This window comes from Panthera pardus, unplaced genomic scaffold (genome assembly GCF_024362965.1).
Source record: "Panthera pardus isolate Hobbes unplaced genomic scaffold, ASM2436296v1 HiC_scaffold_6, whole genome shotgun sequence".
Classification (NCBI taxonomy): domain Eukaryota; kingdom Metazoa; phylum Chordata; class Mammalia; order Carnivora; family Felidae; genus Panthera; species Panthera pardus.
This window is the reverse complement of record NW_026526991.1, coordinates 26398829-26422363: the sequence shown is the minus strand read 5'-3', so window position 1 is coordinate 26422363 and position 23535 is coordinate 26398829. Positions and strand designations below refer to the sequence as shown.

The 23535-nt window shown below is 48.2% G+C and overlaps 1 protein-coding gene across 1 annotated transcript in view; it reads left to right on the top strand.

Annotated features, from left to right (window-relative positions):
• Nucleotides 1–14310: 14310 nt before the first annotated feature.
• Nucleotides 14311–23535, top strand: part of PLXNC1 (plexin C1) — a 148895-nt gene continuing 139670 nt past the window's right edge. Inside the window, exon 1 of the mRNA XM_019446434.2 lies at nucleotides 14311–15757. Within this exon, the coding sequence (XP_019301979.1) occupies nucleotides 14693–15757 (1065 nt within the window). The 5' untranslated portion in view covers nucleotides 14311–14692. The remainder of the gene's footprint in view (nucleotides 15758–23535) is intronic.

The window sequence follows — 23535 nt, the reverse complement described above, 5'->3', positions numbered from 1 at the left end:
GGGACAACAGTTTTTAATCTGGGTCTGTGACCTTGGATCGAAAACGAAATTACATCTTCACTTTCTCTAACTGAAACTTAGCGTTTCCCTCGATTACGAATGTAGGCAACAAATTAGAATAATAACAGGAGCACCTGTGACTTTCTCACCAAGCGAAACCAGGGATTTTTTCCAATTGCATGGCAATTGCCATACACACCCGAATTATAGTTATCCCTACTTTGGATCATGACAACACGTTAGAGATGCTGTTAGGTCTTGTTATTTACAATATTACTAAAGAAGCACATCTGTTACCGTGTCAAAATGTTATTATCTTGTAACTGTATTTCAACATAATTGGCTTCCTTTGTAATTTTATGTATTTTCTTTTAACTGAAAAAAAATGTTTTAAAATTGAAAAACGTTCTGAGAAGCATCTATAGACTTCCGTGGACTGTCAAAGGAGTACATGCCCACCCTCCCCCAACCCCCACCCCCAAAATATTAAGAACCACTTAGTAGACTCTCAGTATTGTCCGCATTGCTTCAGATGACTTCAGTATTGCCCCATTGCAAAAACACAGCTTCCATGTGGCGCGGGGCCTATAAAATTAACCATTTAGTACATTTCACTGTGCCTTTCACGTGGTTTTAGTTACCACTTTTCCAATAACACACCTCAACAAAAACCTCAAATGCAGTACCATTGTGAAATACAGAATCGTTTGATCTTCAAATCACCGGCTAAAACTGCGTCAGCTTTCAGCTATTCAAGAGCTGACTGAGCTGTGAATTACCAAGGTCCCCTTTTCTCCCTGGTTTCCTCTTTGGGTGTTTACCATGTGGTTCTTTTACTATGGGTCACAGGTGCACTGACAGATAGGCAGGGCACCCAGGGGAAATGACATTCAAATCTGACGATTTTCCTACATCATTAAGAAGTTGTGGATGGGTGGAGGTTGAAAGTGTTGATTATATTAAGATTTTGGATTACCTGCGGATTTTAATTACTATGCCGCCCCTGTCCCAGGGCCCTCTGTCTCCCCCTGCCACTGCACTCCTGTGGCTCTAATGAGACTCTTATCAGATGCTGTTTTGTATTGTTAGTTATCTTCGCAGTGCACATGCTCTCTGAGTTCACGGAGCCTATGTTATCCTCTTAGATTGCCGCTGGTGCTTAGCAGACAATAGGCCTGCCATAAATATGTGTGGTTGAATTGAATGGCTGTCTACTGTGCATATTTAGTGGGCCTTCATGCTTGAAGATGTGGTACTAACATGATTATTTTCTACCTTGGATTTGTTTATACAACATCTATCCCACAAATACTGAACACTTACTATGTGCCAGGCATCATGGCTGACATTAGAGATGAAGATGAATGTGATATAACCCCTTCCTCCAAGGAGGCTAGGGCCATCGGGAGACTCCATTGCAATGGAGTGTAATGACAGCAAAGACAGGGGTGTGAACCTGGTGTGTTGGTGGCCCCAGGGAGGGAGTGGTCAATTCTGGAGAATGAGAGAGAGCAAGCTAGAGTGGGAATCCAAAGAATGAGCAGGACTTAGCCAATGCAAAGAGGGGGCTGGAGACCTTCCTGGAATGGAGAACCACAAACCTTTCATCATTGGAGGAACAGAAATCACTCTTTACCTACCCATCACTCATTTCCTCCCCTTCCATCCTTCTTCCCTGCTGACAGAACTTTAGTTTCCTATCTGGAATGATCTGGGATGACCTCAAGGGAGGTATGCTCCTCCCCTCAGACCCAGGCTCAGGAGCCAGTCCGGAGCCAACCCCAGTCATTCCTTTTCACTTTGCCAGTGATTGGTCTAATCTAGAGCGGACATGTGACCACATTCCTGTCAATGAAAACTATGGGGAAGTCAGCTCTGGTCCCTGCTTTGGATACAAAAGGACAGAGTCTTGTTGGAGAAAGCTAGCTTTCCCCTTCTTGGCTTGATATTTGCAAATGTGGCAGTTGTCTTTTGACAGCAGAAAGATAAGAGCTTGAGGGTTCTTTGATTTTAACACGGAATAGCAACCAATACTGGCAACTGAACTCCTTGTGTGCAAAAATTTAACCCCCATTTTTCTCTGCTACAAGTAGTTAGATTTTTTTTTTTTCCTTTGTAGCTAAACACATCATAACTGATTTAGACAACTTCCTTTCACTATTTTTCACAGGTCTCCCTGATGGGTAACAATGAGATCACATGATTCATACTCTCGAGTTTTACCCACTAAGACTCAATTCCTTCCTTCTTCAATCTCTCCAGTCATTTTAGGGAGACCCCAGCCAAGCGTCTCTGAGAATGTGGCTTCCTCCCTGATACTCTGTGTCACCCCTCATGCTGCAACAGTATTCTATGCAAAGGTAGGAAGGAGGCCCTATTCTCTGCCTCCGTGTTCACTAAGTCACTGACCCCACAGTGGTGTCAATGCCTTGAATATCATAAGCCTTGGTCAAAGTACACCTTCCAGCTCCTGCCTCCCCCTGCTCTCTGTTGGATAATGTCTGAAGAATAGGAAGCATACTGTTTTCATCTACTTTTCTTTGTGTCTTTCCACAGAAGCCTAGCATCAACCTCTTCCTTTAGACAGAACAAAACAACAAACCCCCAGGCATATCAACCCATACCAAAGGATGCCTCAGAGTTCAGGTGCACTGGCCCCACACAACTACTCTCCAATGAGGTCAGCCCAGAGTGTGGTTACGTGTGTATATGAAAGAACGGGAACATAAGATTTCAAAGATCGGCAGGCAGGGATCTTATATATCAAGCTAAGAAGCGTAAGCTGTAATTTCTAAGCCGGAGCTTCCCCCAAAGTATGCCATATGTGTACTCTCTCAGCCCTTGGGACTGCTGTGCAGAGCCTGGCAGCCAGAGCCCCTAGCCCAGTTACCTCCAGCAGCAAGTGGCCTCGTGTGGGTCTAGGAGGGTAGAACAAACACAGTGGAGCCTCATGGGGCCATGACATGAAAAGATTGTAAAACGATGAGGAGTCATTGAAGGATATTTAAAAAGAAGCAGTCTAATGAACTTTCCATCTCGGAAGAAAATGAGAGGGCAACGGATGGGGGTAGACAGGGAGCTTGGGACCAGGAATACCAATTCACCTAAAACAGCCCAGGTTTGAAGTAAGAACAGACCAAATTATGGAGTAGGAATGAGAAAACAGAAGGGACCTGGGATATGAAAAATCTTAAGGAGATAAAACTATTGGACTTACTAGTTGATTAGATATAGAGAGGGAGGGAAATATCCGAGATGACTTCCAGCTTTTGGACTAAGAACATGGGTGGACAATGGTGTCATCAATATTGGGAACATGTGGGGGAAAGGTATGGAAGAAAGCTGGTTTGCGGTGCATGTGGAATTTCAAGAGAGGTGACCAGTAGGCATTGTGACATATAGATCTAACACTGAAGAGGTCACTCTGGCGTAGAGATTTTAGAGTTTTCGGCAGGTAAGTAATAGTAGAAAGAAGCCCATGGATATTGGTGATATTGACCCGGGAAAGTAGAACAGTGACGAGACAGAACGGTGATGAAAGCCCTAATCAGCGGGTCAAAGGACAGTCCTAGTGGGCCTCAATCTCTGTCTCTTTAGTTGTCTCTTCTCTGCTTCTCTTTGAGTGCTGGCCTCATTGTCTACTTTTCGAGACTCAACTTTTCTACTAGGCAGAGAACAAAGGCAACTGGTCGCCCCAGATTAACCACCTCAGTAAGAGACATTTTTTCTCCTACCATCCATAGAACAATCCCAAGATAGAACTCTGATTGGCTTTGTTTGGATGATATGACCCATGCTTCGACCAAACACAATGGCAAGATATGGAGCACTGGGATTGGCCAGGCTCGGTCATGTGCCCACATCTTGTTGGGAATGGGGTACAGGGGCAGGTTCTACTACCAGCAAAACAGGGGTGGTAAAGCTTTCTGGGCAGGTAAAGATAGTCACCATGATCCCCTCCATATCAACATTTAAAGAGGTAGGTAGAAGGAGGGGAACCAGTGATGAGACAGAAAAATGCCATGTCAGAGTAGATTATTAGCTTTAATGGAAGCCAAAAACTGTCTTCTTCATATCTGTTTCCTCCTTCCACCCATCCTCAGGTACCTAGTGCTGTATGCCCATAATCAACAAGTGTGTATAGAATGAATTTATAAGCACTCCACATGATAAGTAGTGGGGATTTGTCAAAAGACGTAACAAAGACTAGCACCCAGAAATCAGAGTTGGACATTATACAAAAGCGCATTGTTTAAAGTAGCTGGCCACTACTGACAAAGTTATTAACAGATTCTCTGGAAAGAGACGATTTTTTTTTCATGATTTGGATGAAGGTACCATATCGATTTGCGCCAAAATAGTTACAGTTGAGAATTTGATTGGGGAAGTGTCTGGTGGAAATCGGGTGGTGGTGTTTTAAAGGATGTTCGTTTTATTGCTCTGTTCTAGGGCTGACTGTAATTTCATGCTGCATTTGCAGGCCGGCAAGCAGACACCTTAATTACTGCGGATGCCAGATAGAAAGAGGAATGCTAATCAAATCTTTATTAATTGGTGACATACTTCCACCTTTGGGGAACAGATGTTAGGAAGGAATGGAAGCTTGAAACCATAGTACCCAGCAACTCCCCTCAGTTAGTGGTGAATGTGTATTCATTTTTATTAAGTACCTTTCATATCCACTAGGGGGAATCCTAGGGCACATCAAAACTTGGCATTTCTATGTGTAATGGAATGATATACCCATGAAAATGTGCTTGTCTGTCAATGGGTGTGTCCTCCACAGTGTAAGAGTTCAGAGATCTGTCACGTTATCATATTTTCCAAACATGAGAGACTATCATTGAAGGTGTGTTCAAAAAAATCAATTGTTTAAACTCCAACTGGATTTAGAAGGGATCCAGTAACTATCTTAGATGAAAGTTTTTACTGTAAACAGATGTTTCTAGCATAAGAAGGAGAGTTTTTATTTGTTAGAATCTTTGCTTATTAAAAAAATAGAAAATGCTGAATCTATGCCCTTTCAATTTGAAAGAGCTTAATTTTAAATACCTGTTAGACACCAGTGTGATCTTAATGCTCAGTGGAGTTCTTAAAGTATTATTGGCACTCAGTTGATAATTATTATAATTATTATAAGCTTGTCTAACATAATTACAGTATAAGACTCTTCTCTTTCAACACAAAGCCATTTTCAAACAAAGTTTGAAAGGTGCCGTAAATTAACAAATAATCCAAATACAGTGTTCAGACTTACAGTCAGTGGTTGTTCCTCCATATTGTCGGTAATATTTGTGTGGGATATTGCTTTTCTCCTTTTGTGTTTATTGTCTCTAGCAGAGATCATCAATTCACAAATTGATAAATATGTACTGTGCATTTGCCAGGTTAAGTCATTGTACCTGGGGCTGTGGGTACCCCCAAAGAATGACCCCCGTGCCTAAAGAATTCAAAGTCTTTAGTGTACAATTCAACAGATGTTTCTTGAACATTGAGTCTACCCAAGGCCCAGTAAGCTTCATAGGGGTGGAACCATCAGTTTAGCTCACTGCCATATCCCCAGATGTCAACACACGTTTAGTGCATGGTAGGTTCTCAGAAGGGATCTGGTAAAGAAATTAGAAAGTAAATGAACAAAGAGTTTAAAGCATAAAAGAAAGTATGGAGAGAAACTGAATTAGATACTATCCCTGACCTCAAGGAATCTACAATGGAGAAAAGCTATACCTACAATTAATGTATGTGTGTAATGTAAATCGCAAGATTTAAATGCTATCATAGACTGGCAAATAAAGTGTTATCCCAGGTCAGAGGAGGAACCAAGTGGAGGAATCCGTTCAGTTAAACAAATTCAACAGGCAAGTCTGAGTACAGTGCTAGAATGGAACCTGGCAAGCAAGAGATAACTCATCACCATTCTGGAATAAATGAATGAACATTTACTACATACCAGGCCCTGTGCTCCTTCCTGGGGGCACAAAGATGAATCAGAACTTGATTTCTCTTTTAATTAAATCTTTTAAGGAACTCATAGTCTTGTAGAGAGCTTCTAGTACACTTATAAGGTAGACTCCCAGGAGGAAGTGGCTTTTAAACCGAGCCTTGAAGAATGAATAGGAGTTTGCAAGACGGAGAAAAGGGGAAGGATATGTTAGAGAAAAGTTACACCCCTTCCTCTTAGAAGTGTATAACACTGGGTGAGTTATTTGTCTTCTTCCAAATTCAGTTTTTTATGCTGTCATATGAAGATAATAATATAAATATCTTGTAAGGATATTTATTGTGAGTATCCAATGAGAATTGTTTGCATTTCACCAGACTTGGTATAGAGTATCATATTAAAAAAAATTATTGTGTAATTTTTGCCTTGGATCTATTAAAATGATATACCACAGTCACACACACAAAAAAGTATAGCAGGGGCACCTGTGTGGTTCAGTCGGTTAAGCATCCAACTCTGGATTTCGGCTCAGGTCATGATCTCGTGGTTTGTGAGTTGGAGCCCCACATGAGGCTCTGCACTGACAGTGTGGAGCCTGCTTGGGACTCTCTCTCTCTCTCTGTCTCTCTCTCTCTCTGTCTCTCTCTCTCTCTCTCTCTCTGTCCCTCCCTGGCTCCATCTCTTTCTCTCAAAATAAATACATGAATTTTTTAAAAAAGTATAGCATATGCAAAATCACGGAGGCACGAAAGGGCCTGGCTTGTTTAAAGAATATCCCACTGCTAAAAATGAAAGACAGTACCAGGTACATCCCCAGCTCCTCAGCATAAAGCCCTATATATGGAAGTCCCTTAGTAAATACTTGCTGTTTTTGATAATGATGGTAAGGGCCAAAAGATGAGCATACGTCATAAGTGCTGGCCAAACCCAAGTAATATGCTCAGTACTAGGCACGTGCCCGAGAAATGCGAGTTAAAATTCCCTCTTAAGGATGGGATTTGAAGTGGGCATTATGAGCTAAATTGTTGCCCTCCTCTCCTGTATTCACATGTTGAAGTCCTAACCCCCAGTATTTCAAAATGTGACTATATATGGAGACGGGGGTCTTTGATGAAGGAAAAGGAAGTTGGTCAGGGTGGGTCCTCATCCAGTATGACTGGCGCCCTTGTAAGAAGAGGAAATTTGGACAGAGATGTGTACAGAGGGAAGACCATGTGAAGACACAGAGAGAAAAAAAGGTCATCTACAAGCCAAGGAGAGAGGTCTCAGAAGAAACTCTGCTGACAAGTTAGTCTCAGACTTGAGGCCCCAGAACTGTGAGGAAATAGGTTTCTGTTGTGTAAGCCACCCAGCCTGTGGTGTTGTGTTTTGGCAGGCCCTAGCAAACTAATACAATGGGTTGACATAGCCTCAGACCCCTGGTATCTGATAATGGCAATAATAATGTTGATGGTATAGTTTATTGAGCATCTCCTGTGTGCCAGGCTTGGAAACCCGATGGGATGGCCAGAAGATCCAAGAGCCCGAGGCCACATAATTATCGAGTGGCCTGCCTCGGGCCACAGCTCGCCGACAGAGTCTCTGTACACAGCAAAAGCATCTTTTCCTTGGGACACACCTCACCCCGTGCCAGGGAGCAGGGCTCGGTGAGCGGAAGAAGGCAGGCTGGAGTGCAGTCCTTCCTAGTGGGTGGATTCCGGGGACCCTCCAGCCACAAGAGGGTCTTGAGCCAGCCTAATTCTGCTAATTGACCTCAGAAGAGCTCTGTCTCTAGTCCTTATTCAGCAAGAAAGCCAACCTGCTGGGACCACACACCTGTCCTGTTGCTAGCCTCCCCTCCCCCAACCCCAATCAAAGAGACTGACAAATCTATCTTTGATTATTGGACTGTGAATGTGAGTGTGCGTGCCTTTCTTAAAGTTCCTGAATGTTCCGAACGTGCAGCTTTCATGGTGGGCAGAAAAAGGCCTCTGACAGTGTAAATATTTAATCACCATTAAGAATGTCCAATAAATGAAGGGAGTTGGGTTTCAAATTGGCTGGTTCAGATGATTAAAGCACAGAAATCATAGCAGGGTAAAAATAAAGTACCCTCAAAAAAAAGTACCGTCTTTAGAACTCAAGATGATTTCTATTTCTACTCCACCGAACGCTGTGTGGGTCACCTGTCCTTGAGCCAGGAGGGAACAGAGAATATCCAATTTCTCTTTAAAGGTTAGTGGGGGGTGGCACGGGCGAGGTCTGGAGATGAAATTTGGCAATCTCTTAATAATCCTGTTTCGGTTAATAATGAATAAAAAGGGAATTTCTCGACTGTATTGAAGGGATGGCTGAAGCTCTCCCTTAAGGAGAAATGTCTAAAAAGGAAAAAGCTGTATGTTCAGTTTCGTGTCTTGTTTGAAAATATACTTCAAACGTGCAGCAGTGTTTTAGAGATCATAACCACCCCCGTCCCCATGTCACCTTCTGAACCCTAAGCTCCCGGTAGTTCCTGGTTTACTTTTAAGGTAAAGCTTTCAGCTTTATGATTTAGCTGGAAAAAAAATATGATCCTACCCAGTCGAGTTTCCATTTGTCTGTATCACCAGGTTGAACTTCGTACAGGACAGTCTGTGCAGAGAGAAGAAAAGTGGAGCTCTTCCACTGCCAGATTGGGGAGAACCAAACATTTGGAAAGACTAGGAGTTCCATTGTGCCTAGCAGTCTCTCATGCGTTCCATCAATGGACAAGCAGAACGTCTGGGTTTAAACATCATTCTAGGTCACTTCTCTCTCCACGTTTGGAGGGACGTTGAGGTAAGGTTCTGACAGGAAACAGGGAACACATGCAAATGGGTACATTAATGAAGGGACCACGGCAGATGTGTGGGCAAGATGAAGGGAGAAAGGAAGGGCTAGTGACAGAGGAAGGCATGGGCTCCCACAGGCCTGAGGGTCAGCGAGCGGTTATTACCCAGAGAAGGCTGTCCACAGGATCTATAGCCTTCAAAGGGACACAACCAAGGCCAATGAACACAGCCACGGGGAGGGAGCTGGGAGAAGAAATATCTGGGCATCACCCATAGCCATCTACCTCTGGATCTCTTGCTGGGACCTCCCATTGGCTGAACCCAAACAGAAGCCAAAAAAGCAAGGGAGATGCCCATAAACGTCGAACTTCTGGGCATAGGCAGGATGGGGAAGCATGGGGAAATGGTATGTGCAGAGAAATGGAGAACATCCAGCACAGATGGGGAAGAAGATAGAAATAGGAAGGGTTAGGGAAGGTGCAGAAGGCAAGGTGAATGCTCAGTCTCCCATGGGATTTGAACTTGGGATTCTGTGCACGAGGCTGCTGGCGTCTGAGAGATGCTGTTTGGACTCCCGTACTCCCAGTGCCTTCCTCAGGATGGGTGACAAGTGGGAATGTTCTGACCATGGAGACCATGCTGAACTTCCCAACAGCAATGATCCAAGCACAAAGCCGATGCCAGTTGCTTCTTGCCCACCTTGGTGGAAGCATTTTCTAAGGAACGGCAAGGGTGTACGAATCCGAAGGGAAGCCAGCTCGGTGGTGAGCAGCAGGCCCCTCACTTCCCAGTCCAGAAAAACTTTATTGTCAGCTCAGAGCATCTCCCTCTGTCAGAATCTCAAGGAAATGGAAGTATGAGTGACTGTGAAGTTATCTGTGTGTTTATCTTATCGTCTGCTATTCATTTCAAGAGTTTGAGTTATTATTAATATGAGGGCCTGGTTTCTGGCAGCTCTTCTCTTTGAATGGGTTTATGCCAAGCTGCCAGTTATCAAAGGATTCGGGGCCCAGGATCATGTTAGCGGGGAGCCTCAGAGCTGTGATGGCAGAACAGAGACGCAGGAAAATACACCGTACTAAAAGGGGATCAGCATTTTGCGTCCAGTCCTTGATGCCCTTTCGGCTCCGTGTTTCAAAAGACCTGCAAGGAAAATGCGAGCAGGGACAGACTTAAATCTTGTGAAAATCAGACAAAAGCAGGTGACCGGGAGATTGCTCAGCACGTTACACAGGTTCCGCAAATCTGAAGAAACAATTCACCAGTGATTTTGCGTACTTCACTCAGGTGGTCTGGGAAAACACTGTGACGGCTGATGATTTGCCACATTTTGCTTTCAACCAGAAAGGGTCTCAGACTCAGTGGTTACACTGATAATTTTTGTGAATGTTTGGAGAAAGGGCTCGAGAGAAACTTCATGACACTGAGTGCATTCCCTGAGAAATGAGTTACTAGGGTGCCGGGATGGCGTCTCTTAAAAAACACCAACATTTTACACCCTCTCTATAGGAAATAGCTCATTTGCCCCTAAAGCTGACTGAAGGCTGGTATTTAGCTGAAAGGAAGTCATTGGACCTTGAGTAAAGAATTGTTTATTTGTACCTCCAACCCATTCTCCCATCTACCGTTGCAACTCTGCTGGTAAATGACCATGAACTATTAAGCAAGCCATGACACAGGAAAGAGGACAACAGTAATGTTTGGGGCCAACCAGAATTCCATCACTTTAACCAAAGGCATGGGGCAGTGTTGCCAAGCATAAGAATGCTCAACACTTGCCTGGGGCCATGTTGGGTGGGCAAGAAGACAAGCATTGTGTTCCTTCAGTCACCTCTTAACTGTGCTGCATTTGACTGACTTTTCATGGTGATTGAGTTGCATTCAACTCGTCTCTCGGGTCAATTCAAACTTATTAAATGGCCCTTCATCTTATCTGCTTTCAACCATCTACTCATCAGCAGACGGGGAAAGGAGGCTGGCTCATTTCTTTTTCCTGCCAGTCACCAAAAGGGGCTGGGAGCTTTGATAAGGGCCTGGATGTGGAAGACCACATAGATTTGAGCAAAGCTGTGGAGAAGGAAGTGGCCTGTTTTAAGTCCTAGAGGGACAACACTGGTACTATTCGACCCACTGGGCATTTCCCAAATGCTGCCAAGGGGTTGTAGCTCCTTGTACAAGGCAGAGAATTCGTTGACCCCTAGGACTAGTATCTTAGTTGCTTTTGATCTCTGCCAGCCCAGTCATCCCTACAGATCACTGTCAGATAATTTTTTTAAGTCAGAAAGAAAACTGAAAACACCAGTGATAGCCATCTTGTGACTGTGACCAATCGCCTACCGAGCAGCTCTTAATGTCCTGAGCCTCAGCAGGAAACCACTGAATCTATAAAGTCCTGTCCAGCAGAAATGAGTCTGATTGTGGATGGTCTGGTTAACCCAGATTGCCTTAGATGCCTGAGGGAGTTGATATTTTCTCATTATGAAGACTTTCCCATCTACTGAATGCTACAAATAAAACTGCTCGGAATCAGTCTGAACTGCCTGTTTCCGTGGTAGCAGGCCTCTGTCTGGAGGATAAATCTGCACCGTCTTCTTTTTCTTTGGGTTTCAGCCAGTTGTGTTGCAAGGAGTTCCGAATGTGCCACGAGTGACACCCACCAGGATGGGCTCCATCAGTTGGAGAGGAGAGCTTTGTGGCCAATGGGACTTGCCCCCTTGGCCAGACACCAGCGTCCAGGAGAAAGCCATCAAAGACAGAATCCACATGCTTCAATATTTATTTTTGTTGTTCGTGTTTCCCACACTTTTCAAATGTGAACTTGTGTCCTGAAGGTGGAGCTTTAGTACACAGGAAAATTGGAAAGGGGCAAACATGTTTGTACAAAATGGGGTAGAATCAGCAAAGAATACATTTATATGCTTCCTAGTCTCCTGCATTTTTCATGCCAAAAAGTAGGCACAGATTCTGATTTCTTTCACCATGGGTGCCTGCATCCAATTAAATGGGAAGAAAAAGCAGCGTGCTTTCAAGAGTGGGGCTTATGGTCCCGTGGAATGGTGAGAAACTGTAGCCATCAAAGCCATTTATGCTTCCTGCTGGTAGTATTTTTAAGATGTCTCTTTCTCAAAACGAGGCAGCAATGAATTGAGTAGTGATCAAAATGCTGCACCATAGAGTATGCTTAATCCAAATAGCTCCCAAGATGGTCGGCCACTGATTGTACCAACTCGGCAGGACTTAGAGAAATTACTCGGTTACTAGTGAAGTAAAACTATCTCCGGAATGGAATTGAACTGTTGCTTCTCAGCACATAACAACACTGCCACGGCCGGTTCATGACAGCGGTGGAGATCATCGCCTTCTTCATCGCTCACAGGGAAAATTGTCGAACCGCCAGCACGTAAATGCCCTACTATGCGGTGACGGCTTCTGTGAGCTCCTGCAGATGTCTCTCACGTACCGCTTTCCCCATTTCCAGCCGTGCAGAAGTTCTTAAAATATTTCTGGTGGGCAGGGATTGGGGGAGTGAGGCCCGATGATTTTGGAACAGAGACGGCATCTGATTTGCCTAACGGCTCATCTCCTGGTGAACATCGGCCTGGTGTCCCGGCTCTTTCCCCTTCCTCCTCCACTCCTACCGGTCTCCCGGCCACCACCACTGCAGTGCAAAGAGCCACCTTACAGCTCACGAGATTATTTACTGCCCCGCGGGTAGGCAAAGACAATGTTACCCAGTTTCAAAGGAGGAAATTACGAAGGGATCGATGACCACTCTGAATCCAGAATATGAGAGCCGCCGCTGGAGTGATCCGATCCTTTCACTGCACGTCAAGGGCAGAAACTTTTCTTTCTCTTCTGCTTCTTACCTCACCTCACCTTCAGCTCCTCCAGCCTCTCAGAGCTCCTTCTCCTGCCTTATCCCTCAGCACGGGGTGGGGACGCGATGCACTATTGTAGACGTTGAAAACCTGCAACAGCTGTTCCTTCAAGAAGGCTCAGCATCTGGAGGAAGCCCACTTACCCCGTCCCCCCTGAGACAGATTCCATCTAGAGTTGGGGAACCAGAAATGGAAGGAAGAGAGGGGATGCAACCAGTTACTCTCCCTGGGCCCTCTGGTCCGGAAATAATCAGGGAGGGGACAGAGATCTGTTTGCAAGGATGCATAAGGGTCCTCAGGTACACCATCTGGATCATCTGCCAGACTCTAAGTGTGCTGGTGATGCCATCGGCCACCTCAGGAAGCTGGGAGGCACTCGTGCCTCCTCTAGGAAGCCCCTCCTGCGAAATCATGAACGGACACCCAGGTGTGCAATGATTCAGACATTCGCCGTGCTTCACAAATTCTTGCTGGCTTTGGAGGCACCCCTGGGTGAGGTGGGGAGACCTCGGAGGGTCCAAAGAAAAGAAGTGGGAAAGGATGAGACAGAGGGAGAGCCTCTAGGGAAATAGGGTATCTGGCTCTAAGATTAGAAGTCTGGGCTGGGCAGGGCAGGTTGGAGCATTTAACTTGGGGACCTTTTCAGTTCTCACCTGCGGAGGATGATCTCGCAGCGGTATCGAATGGGCCACAGGTGGCGCTCGGCTAGGGCGGGATGCGTAAAGAAAGGGCCCTGGAGCTAGATAGGGATTCGAATCTCACCTCCACTGTCAAACCAGCATTAGGACCCGGGCGGAATTCCATAACCTCTCCATGATCATTCTCACTGCTAAACGGGAGTGATAATAACAGTCACTAATTAAAAGGGTTATTAGGGTATTAAATGAGCCTTAGTCCATGTGGTAAATTTGGAACAGCACCCGGCACACAGTAAGTGCTCAATAAACGTTAGCCAGGATCATTAAGGTTAGATGGTGAGTAGAACTTTCTAAGCACTAGGTCTGAGAGCCTGGGACTCCGTTGCCAAGGGAGATGAGAGAACCTTTTCAAATATGGGAGCTCTGGCCCCGGGGATTGTCCAGAAGCGGAGTCTTGGCGCCTGCCTTTTCCTCACCTCACTCCTGTGACCAGGGGAAACCCAACCGCTGTGGCAGGGACGCTTTGGTCCCCTGAGCCTCCCCGGCTCGTCCACGTCTCCCGCGCGCCTCCCCTGGGCCTCCCTCCCGCCGCTCCACACCTGTCAGCCTCCCCGCAGCCTCCCTGTGGCCTGAGCCCTGGGCCTCAGCTGCAAACCCTCGGCGCCCTGGGTTCTGGCTCCCCGTGCATTGCGTATCCCCAGGCTGCTCTCGTAAACAAAACCCGAGCGTTGGAGCAGCCCCGCGGGCGGACGGGCGCGGGAGCCCGCTCGGCGTACTGCTAGCGCGCCCCGGGAGCCCCGGGAGAGCCAAGGGGCGATGGTGGCGGCCGCGGCGGCAACAGCAGGCTGCTCAGCTTTGTTATGAATAGATGAAAGAGGCCACCTACACAGTAACCCAAATTACGAGACCTTCCTCCTCCCTATCTCACCGAATCAAGAGGGGAGGGGAGATGGGCGTGGAGGGAGGGCGGGCGGGCAGGAGGCGGAGGGCGGAGGAGGAAGAGGATGAGGAAGGGGGCCAGTTGCATCCCACTTTCACAATGGGAAAGTGAAACGCACAAGCGCACCCAACCTCTCCAGCCCTCCCCGCCTGCCTCGCTCCCCTCCGCCCGTCCCCTCCCTTACCCTCCGCGCCTCCCCGCGAGCGCCAGCGCTGCACAGAGGAACTCTCCGGAGAAGGAGGGCGAGGAGGAAGCGGCGCCGGAGCGCGCAGGGCTTGCCGCCGCCGCCGCCGCCGCCACCGCCGCCGCCGCACAGGCTGCCGGAGCGACCCCGCCGCGTGCCGCCCTCCCTGCTCTCCTTCCCGGGTGAGCCGCGGGGATGGGGCGGCCGCGGGAGCCCGAGCGCGCGCAGGAGCCGCCGCCGCCGCCGCCCGCGTCTCCGTCGCCGCGCGCCTGAGTCGCCGTCGCCGCCGCGCGCCCTGCCCGGGGGCGGCCCCCCCAGCCCCATGGAGGTCTCCCGGAGGAAGGCACCGCCGCGCCCCCCGCGCCCCGCCGCGCCGCTGCCCCTGCTCGCCTATCTGCTGGCGCTGGCGGCGCCGAGCCGGGGCGCGGACGAGCCCGTGTGGCGGTCGGAGCAAGCCATCGGAGCCATCGCGGCGAGCCGGGCGGACGGCGTGTTCGTGGCGAGCGGCAGCTGCCTGGACCAGCTGGACTACAGCCTGGAGCACAGGCTCTCGCGCCTGTACCGGGACCAGGCGGGCAACTGCACGGAGCCCGTCTCGCTGGCGCCCCCCGCGCGGCCCCGGCCGGGGAGTAGCTTCAGCAAGCTGCTGCTGCCCTACAGCGAGGGGGCGGCCGACCTCCAGGGGCTGCTGCTCACCGGCTGGACCTTCGACCGAGGCGCCTGCGAGGTGCGGCTCCTGGGCAACCTGAGCCACAGCTCCCTGCGCAACGGCACCGAGGTGGTGTCCTGTCACCCGCAGGGCTCGACGGCCGGCGTTGTGTACCGCGCGGGGGACCAGAACCGCTGGTACCTGGCAGTGGCCGCCACCTACGTGCTGCCGGAGCCCGAGACCGCGAGCCGCTGCAATCCGGCGGCGTCCGACCGCGACACCGCCATCGCCCTCAAGGACACGGAGGGACGCAGCCTGGCCACGGAGGAGCTGGGCCGCCTCAAGCTGCGCGGGGGCGCGGGCAGCCTGCACTTCGTGGACGCCTTTCTCTGGAACGGCAGCGTCTACTTCCCCTACTATCCCTACAACTATACGAGCGGCGCCGCCACCGGCTGGCCCAGCATGGTGCGCATCGCGCAGAGCGCCAAGGTGCTGCAGTTCCAGGGCCAGGCGGCCCTCGACTGCGGCCACGGCCACCCCGACGGCCGGCGCCTGCTCCTCTCCTCCAGCCTGGTGGAGGCCCTGGGCGTCTGGGCGGGTGTGTTCAGCGCGGCCACCGGCGAGGGCCAGGAGAAGCGCTCCCCTGCCACCACGGCACTCTGCCTCTTCAGGATGAGTGAGATCCAGGAGCGCGCCAAGAGCTGCTCCTGGGACTTCCAGACGGCCGAGCAAAACTGCGTAAGTCCTGCCGCCGGGACGCCGAGGGGAGTGCTCCCGGTGGGGAGCAGCCGCCAAGGGCGAGCGGGAGGGAGACCAGGTTGCCATTTACCAGGTCTGGGATTCACACGGCCGGCTGGCGGCCAGCGAGCCGTTTTCACGGGGTCTCGGAGACCTTCGGCTGCTCTAGAGCACAGCCAGAGGTCCCCAGAGGGAGCGTAAACGGCGAGGTGGAGAGGGTAGGAGTTTGGCTTAAAACTCTAGTGACTGTATCCCAGTGTCCTCCTTCTCTGTCCAAACGACGCTTGTTTGGGGCTGAGCCGCCGCAGGCAGCCTACCCGCTCCCTTCCCTAATCGCCTCCCCAGGTGTACGGGTGTTAGCAGGCGTGTGGCTTGACCCTTCTCAACTCGGTTGCCAAACACAGCGCCCTGGGCAGAGAAGTCGGTGAACCCAAAAGGCATGCTGCCACACCCCAGCCGTTGCGCACCCCCCTCCCCGCAACACATGTGATGTGGTCTGAAGAGTTGGTAGCCTGCTCAACCTGGGTCAGTGCTGGCCTGGAAAAGCGGCCCACGCTGGGTGGAACGGAACCGTCAGCCTGACCTAGTGCGAGGGCGGGCGGGAGGCTGTGGCTCTGCCGTGGGGGCACTGTGGTCTCTGGGGGGAGAGGCAGGGGAGGTTGAGGTGGCTTTGTGGATGAAAGCTTCAGCCGGGAGGGAAGCAAGGAAAGATGTTGGGGTGCTACAGGCAGCTTCTGGGCTCCACGTTGCCGGTGGAGACTGTGGGGCGCAGAAGCACCACCCTTGTGTTGTGTCCAACCAGTAAGAGCACAGGTTTCCCCTGGGTTCTCAGGGCAGCCCCAGCTTGACTCTGGAGATTGGCAGCTCTTTGACTGGAAAATAAAGCCGCGGTTCAAGAGGGTCCAGTTGATGGGGATTATGGAGCCATTGTGCACTTCTCAGAGGCTGGTTTCCTTCCAAGGCTGCTGGCACATCGACTCCACATATGGCTCCTGAGAGGGGAGCCTGCTGAGAGCCTCCTTTATAACTGGACAGAAATCAAAGAGCAGAAATTAACGGCTACAGGTGTTGCCATTGTTTTGGTATAAAATGCGTCAGAGAGGAAGGGGAGAAGTCTCCACTTGGAAAATGTGTTGTATTGATACATTGTTGCATAAGCACACAGGAGAGCCCTGGCTCTAAGGTATGTTACTATATGTAGGGAAAGACACTCTCACCCCCACCCCCCCCCCCACCCCTGTCTCTGAAAAGCACATCTCACCAAATGTTAAGTCCTATTATTCAGGGAGAAAAAAAAACTGAGGTCTTTTGCAAGGCTCCTTAGATGGTCATTTGCTTTTCTCCCTCCTTGCCTGTCGGTTGTGTGCTGGGACAGACACATAATGCTTTTCTCTAGTTACTGGTATAATTTTTTTAAGCATAGATAACAAATGATGCTCCCTGAATGCCTTCATCTTGCCATACACATATATTCAACATCTATTTTCATGAGAGCTTTATAATCTGAGAGCTCCAGTTTGGCAGAAACCATTTCCTTCTACTCCTCTGTTGAAAGACTTGAACATACCCGCCCCTCCGCCCCCCAGACGTTACTTAGTGCCAAGCTTCAGGCATACTTGGTCTCTGGGGTTAATGACAAGACAGCTCAGAGGCCCACAGCAGGTAATAACAGTGGAAGTCCGAGCTTTGCCATCTGACAGCTGTGTAGATGTGTGGAGCCAAAACATTTCTCTTGACTGCCTCTCTCTACCAGTTGGGTCCTGGAGGACTCAGTTCCCTTCCAAACCCAGCAGACATCCTGAGTGCACTCGCTCACAATCCATGTTTTGGGGTGGTCAGGTCTTCCTACTTGCTCTGGGATGAGGAGGGAAGGGGGTGGGTCAGAGAGCTGTTTACCCATCTTCGTGGGAGCTTCCCGGAGAGAGGTTCCCTTGGAAATCAAGCCAGGGGTAAAAACCTGCAGCCAAAAATCTGGGGTTGGAAAAATAAATAATTAAAAGAGGTCCCTCCGCAGCATTTCTTGCTGCTGCTTATCAAGAACTCCCAGTGTGCTCAGAGCGGGGTGTTCTGAAAGACAGGGTCCCTACCTCCTGAGCTTGTCATCCAAGTTAAATAATATACTCTGCTTCAAACAATAGCATGTCATGGCTGCACAGGTGGGAGCTTGGAGTTTTGCATTTATTTTTTCATTTTAGTAAATTCCTTGCTGCTAGTATGCATTACAAAAGCCTTAATGGAAGCGAATTTCAAGAGGGGTTTGAATGGGGGGGGGGGAAGGCTGGTAGTTTTGATGAAAAAGCTGACAATTTTTCTAACCTATCAGATAGGCAGATAAGATACTCAGTTCAACAAATATTTGTTTGACGCCTGCCAGTGTAAGCAATGCTCTGTGCTGGGCGCTCCTGATTTTGCCACTGAAAGGACAATGGCAGGTTGCAGCCCCATTTAATGGGGTCATAGGATCAGAGTGCCCCTGGTTGTCACTCAGAACAATGATGTTATTTGATTGCCTTGGCTGTGCATTTCATTTTCAGGTTTTGAATGTATTTTGGAAAAGGCATGCTGAATTAGGGGTGCCTAAAACAAGAGACTGACTTGAAACACTCTAGAGGGAGCCTCAATAGATTCCAACAGCAATTCTGCAGAGCAGACACAGTAATTTTAACAGTAATCCACAGGCAGTGAGGCCCGAGTGGCTGCATTTGCTGCCTTCTCCTCTCCTACTAGATGGCTCTCTCTTATTTTCCATCTTCAATCAACCACGGGGAGCAGAGTGACAGGAGTGACTGGGTTGTGTTTTCTCCTCTTAAGTCAGTTGCTTCTCCCGCTAAGGATGAATTTACGAGGTGCTTGTGCAATGAGTGAGGAACATTCCCATTTACCTGATGAGGAAGCCCAAGATCAGTTGGGTCACTTGCTCAAGGTAACAAAACAAGCGTCTGAGCCTCCCAGCTTAAACTCAAGTCTTGAAATGTCTACTTCTGTATTCTTTCCACCTCTCGAGTGCTTTTCAAACTTTCCCTTGAAAGTCCTAATTACAAAGGAAGCAGCCAGCCTCCCCTACAATGGGGGGGGTTGAGGCTGGAGGCTGCCCTTTGAAGTGTTCTAAAACTTTATGTGATTTTTTTTTTTTTTCATTCTGTTCCATAACCTCTCTGTGTGCTTGGGTTAACCTATTTAAAAACATAATAAATGTTTTAATTCTGTACAAATGAATTAACTTCCTCCCTCTCTGAACTCCTGCTGTCCCTGGCACACCAATGTACTCCTAGAAAAGTGTACCCAAGTTTTCAAGTCTGCTTGTTCCACAGGTACTTGGCTGCCATATTTGGGCCCTGGAGTTGCCTGTGGTCTAAACATGGAGGCCACTCCTCGTATGGACACTGAGGGTAGTGTGGTTTTTGTTTTGTTTTTCATACTGTCAGCTAATAGGACTGACTTTTGTAGTTCATTCTACCCCTTGTGGGGAGACACACCCCTTCTTCCATATGTAATTCCAAAGCCTGATAAAATTTAGCTGTCACACAGACAACCACAAAACACTCGCATGCTCTCCAGCAGATGGTAACACAAGATACTTCTAGCCATCACGTGCAGAAGTGATGTCCCAGGACCACTCAGCAATGCAGCCTTGTGCGTTGCCTCTTGACCTCAAAATCCACAGTCTTCCTGTGATGTTTATTCCTCCTGGAGTTTCTGTGACGATCCTGTCTAGCCATTTTGCAATTTGTAGACGAGATGGTGAATTTTACCCCTGTACACGCATCTGAAATGCAGGGGGTAGATTTAAATAAACCCAACACCCAGTTGGCGGGGGGGGGGGGGGGGGAAGCAATCATAGCTACTATCTACTGGGTAGTTACAATGGCCAGGCTTTGTGCTAAGCGCTTTACATGCCTTGTTTTCAGTTGATTTTCACAGTCTCCCAATGGGGCAAGAGCTGTAGTTATTATTATGATTTTATAGGTGAGAAAATTGAGGCCTGGAGAGTTTTGGTTCAGTTCCACAGCTGCTAAATGGCTGAAGATTTAGGACCTGGGTGGTCTGACTTGTGGACTTGAGCTTGTAAATCACTGCCATGGGTCGTCCAGCACCGTGGATGTTGGGTTGTGTAATGAATCCTAACACGCACGGAGCAAACCAGGCCCTTGCAACTGCTCTGATAAGATCAGCTGTTTGTGGACATAAGACACGATAGGACAGAGGACCCTTGACTGTGAACTGAGTTTCTGGATTTTCAGACCGAATGACCAAAAGTTCAGACCCCGGGGGGGTATTAGCTCCTTAGCTGTCATTCTTTATATTCTAGACCGCTTTGGCATTCTTTATATTCAGACTCACAAACGACGTCAGAGAAACCAACAAGGCCTCCGGGGGCAGCTCCCAGTTTTTGTTCTTGGACACGACGTAGCTTATGTCCTGAATCCCGAGATCTCAGCCTGTTAAGTCTGGGTTACAGGCACTCTGGTCTTTATTAGCAGCCACGGTTAAAATGTAAGCCCCAGAAGGTCAGGAACCTGTAACCGTTTGTTCTCTGTTGAACCCGGAGTACCTAGCATATAGTACCTGACATGTCATTGGGGCTTGAGAAATATTTGTGGAATTAATAAATGCAGGGTCTCGGAGCATCATGTTGGAAATGTTTTCTGTGCTTAGCAGCAACATTTTCTTCAGTCTGGCCACTTCGTACTCCCTTAACTATTGGCTTTGTCTTTTCTTTTTTAAATTTTTTAATGTTTATTTTTGAGAGAGAGAGCGAGTGAGCACGAGAGAGGGAGACACAGAATCCAAAGCAGGCTCCAGGCTCTGAGCTGTCAGCACAGAGCCAGACACGGGGCTCAAACCCACGAACCATGAGATCATGACCTGAGCCGAAGTCGGACGCTTATCCAACTAAGTCACCCAGGCACTCCAGCCATTGGCTTTTTCTTAATATGTGCATCAGGGCCCCTCTCTTTCCTAGTCCTAAGCTATCAGAGATCCTTCACCCCTCCAGCTCTTCCCAGAAAACCCCATTTATTGGAATAGCCCTTCCTCTGCTCTTATCAGTCTGCAACTTTGACCATAGAAACCCGGCATGGTTGGCACTTCTATGGTAAAATGTAATAACATCTGTGATCATGCCTTTCAGTGACAGGAGGAAGGGGCTTTGTGTTACAGAGCAACGGTTCTCAAAGTATAGTGTCCGAACCAGTAGCATCAGCATCACCTGGGAATTTGCTAGAAATGCACATTCTTGGGCCCCACGTCAGACTTAACTAAATCAGAAACTGGGGACAGGATTGGCAATCTGTTTTAACAAGCCCTCCAGGCGATTCTAATTCACACTCAGGTTTTAGAACCACTGTGGTAAGGTGACACAATTTTCCTTGTCTTCTGGCAGAGGCACCTGGAGTAAGAACTTGTCCTATTTTTTCTGTTGCAGTTTTACTTAGGGCCGTATAAAGTGACCAGCTCATTCCACTACCCTTATATTCCTTATGCTTTTCTTATTGAGGGATGACTAACGTAGCATTATATTATTTTCAGGTGTCCAACATTGATTTGACAATTCCATACGTTAGTGAATACCACAATAAACGTAATCACCATCTGTTGCCATGCAATGTTGTTATAGTATTATTGACTATATTGCCTATGCTGTGCTTTTCATCTCCGTGACTTATTTTGTAACTAGAAGTCTGTACCTCTTAATCCCTTTTAGCTATTTCACCCATCCCCCAACCCACCTCCCTTGTGGCAACTACCAGGTCTCATCCTTTTTTTAATAGCTGAGTAATATTCCGTTGTATATGTACCGCATCTTCTTTATCCGTTCTTCTATCAGTGGCCCCAGGGCTTGCTTCCATATCTTGGACAGTGTAAATAATGCTGCAGTAAACACAGGAGTGCATATACCTTCTCAAATTAGTATTTTCATTTCCTTAGGGTAAATACCCAGTATTCCAGTAGAATTACCGGATCATATGGCAATTCTATTTTTGACTTTTTGGGAAACCTTCCTAATGTTTTCCACAGTGGCTGCATCCATTTGCATTCCCACCAACAGTGTACCAAGTTTCCTCTTTCGCCACATCCTCGCCAACACCTGTTGTTTGTTGTGTTTTTGATTTTAGCCATTCTGACAGCTGTGAGGTGCTATATCGCTGTGGTTTTGATTTGCATTTCCCTGATCATGAGTGATGTTGAGCATCTTTTCATGTGTCTGTTATATGCCTCCTACTCTTCTAATTGCTCAAAGCAAATACCTAGAAAACCTTCTAAAACCTTTCCATTTGGGGGCTTGTAGTCTGATTCTCAAGAACCTAAAGGTCACAGTTTTTTTTTTAATTTTTGTTTTCAGCGTTTATTTATTTTTGAGACACAGAGAGACAGAGCATGAACAGGGGAGGGGCAGAGACAGAGGGAGACACAGAATCTGAAACAGGCTGCAGGCTCTGAGCGGTCAGCACAGAGCCCGACACGGGGCTCGAACTCACGGGCTGTGAGATCATGACCTGAGCCGAAGTCCCAAAGTCAGACGCTTAACCGACCAAGCCACCCAGGCGCCCCTAAAGGTCACAGTTTAATTAGCTCCTTCACTCTTGTATATAGCAGTCTGTTTGCATTTCATTCCAGAATGTGGTGGGGATTTCTAGAGTCTTCCACTCTGCTGTACATCAGAACCAGTTCCACTGTCGAAACGTCCATATTGAAACTCTCTGAGGCTCTACTCTTTACAGCTTCAATCCTGGTAGGAATTCCTATATTAGGCAGAGTCGGTTGCATGAAAGAAACATCCGCTTAAGCTCAAATAAGGGGATGGGGGTCTTAGTGGAAAGAACTATGTGGAATTATGTGGAAATCTAGGAATAGGAGCAGTACTACGAAGTGGTTACATGCACCGGCTGTGGAGCCAGGTCAGTTGGGACCAAGGCTGCTGTGTATGAGTTTGGGACCTTAAGCAAATTATTTAACCTTTCTGTGTCTCGGTTTCTTTGTCTATATAGAGGCATCGTATTTGCTTCATAGGGTTATTGCCTGGATTAAGGAGTTGATATGTCTTGGATTAACACTACCTGACCCATAGTAAATGCTACGTATGCATTTACTGTCCTCACCATCATCATGAGTAATAGCAAATAGGATGGGCTTTCCTTGGAATTGGAAGGAGGTTCTGGACCCAAGGCACCTGGCAGAAGCTCAGCAGCAGGAGGTGATAGAGGCTCATTCTAAGGTTTCACTGTCAGCATGACTTAGCACGGCCACTTCCCTCTGTCCTGCTACCAGATGGCCTCCTTTTCCTCAAACATCTGCCCCTCGCACCCTCCACCCGATACTACAGACTGCTTTAATACCCATTCCACCTCTTGATGGTATTTAACCCTCTGTATTGGCTACTCGGTGGCAACACCTTTCTGTATTACTTATTCAAATGACCAAGAAAGAGATAGCGTTGGGGTGCAACTCAACTTTTCACATCCGATTAGAGCCCTCATTCAGAGTAGGAATTTCTTGTCCTCGGGGGATATACTGCCTCTTGGTCCAGTCAGTAGAAGGGGATCAACATGGCCCCCAGAAGGCCCAGTGGGCAGATTCCCTGAGAAAGGAATGGTGAAAGAGCCATATCATGACCTCCATGTTGACGACAGCAGCATGGCACCATCTCTGTCTCCCTGTAAGCTTCTTGATGTTCTCTGTCTTCCCTGAACATGTAGTGTGGCACATAGCTGATAAAGACTGAGGTCTGCTCTGAGAAATCCCACAGTCTGTGGGCGGGAGGGTGGGGGGGGGGGTGG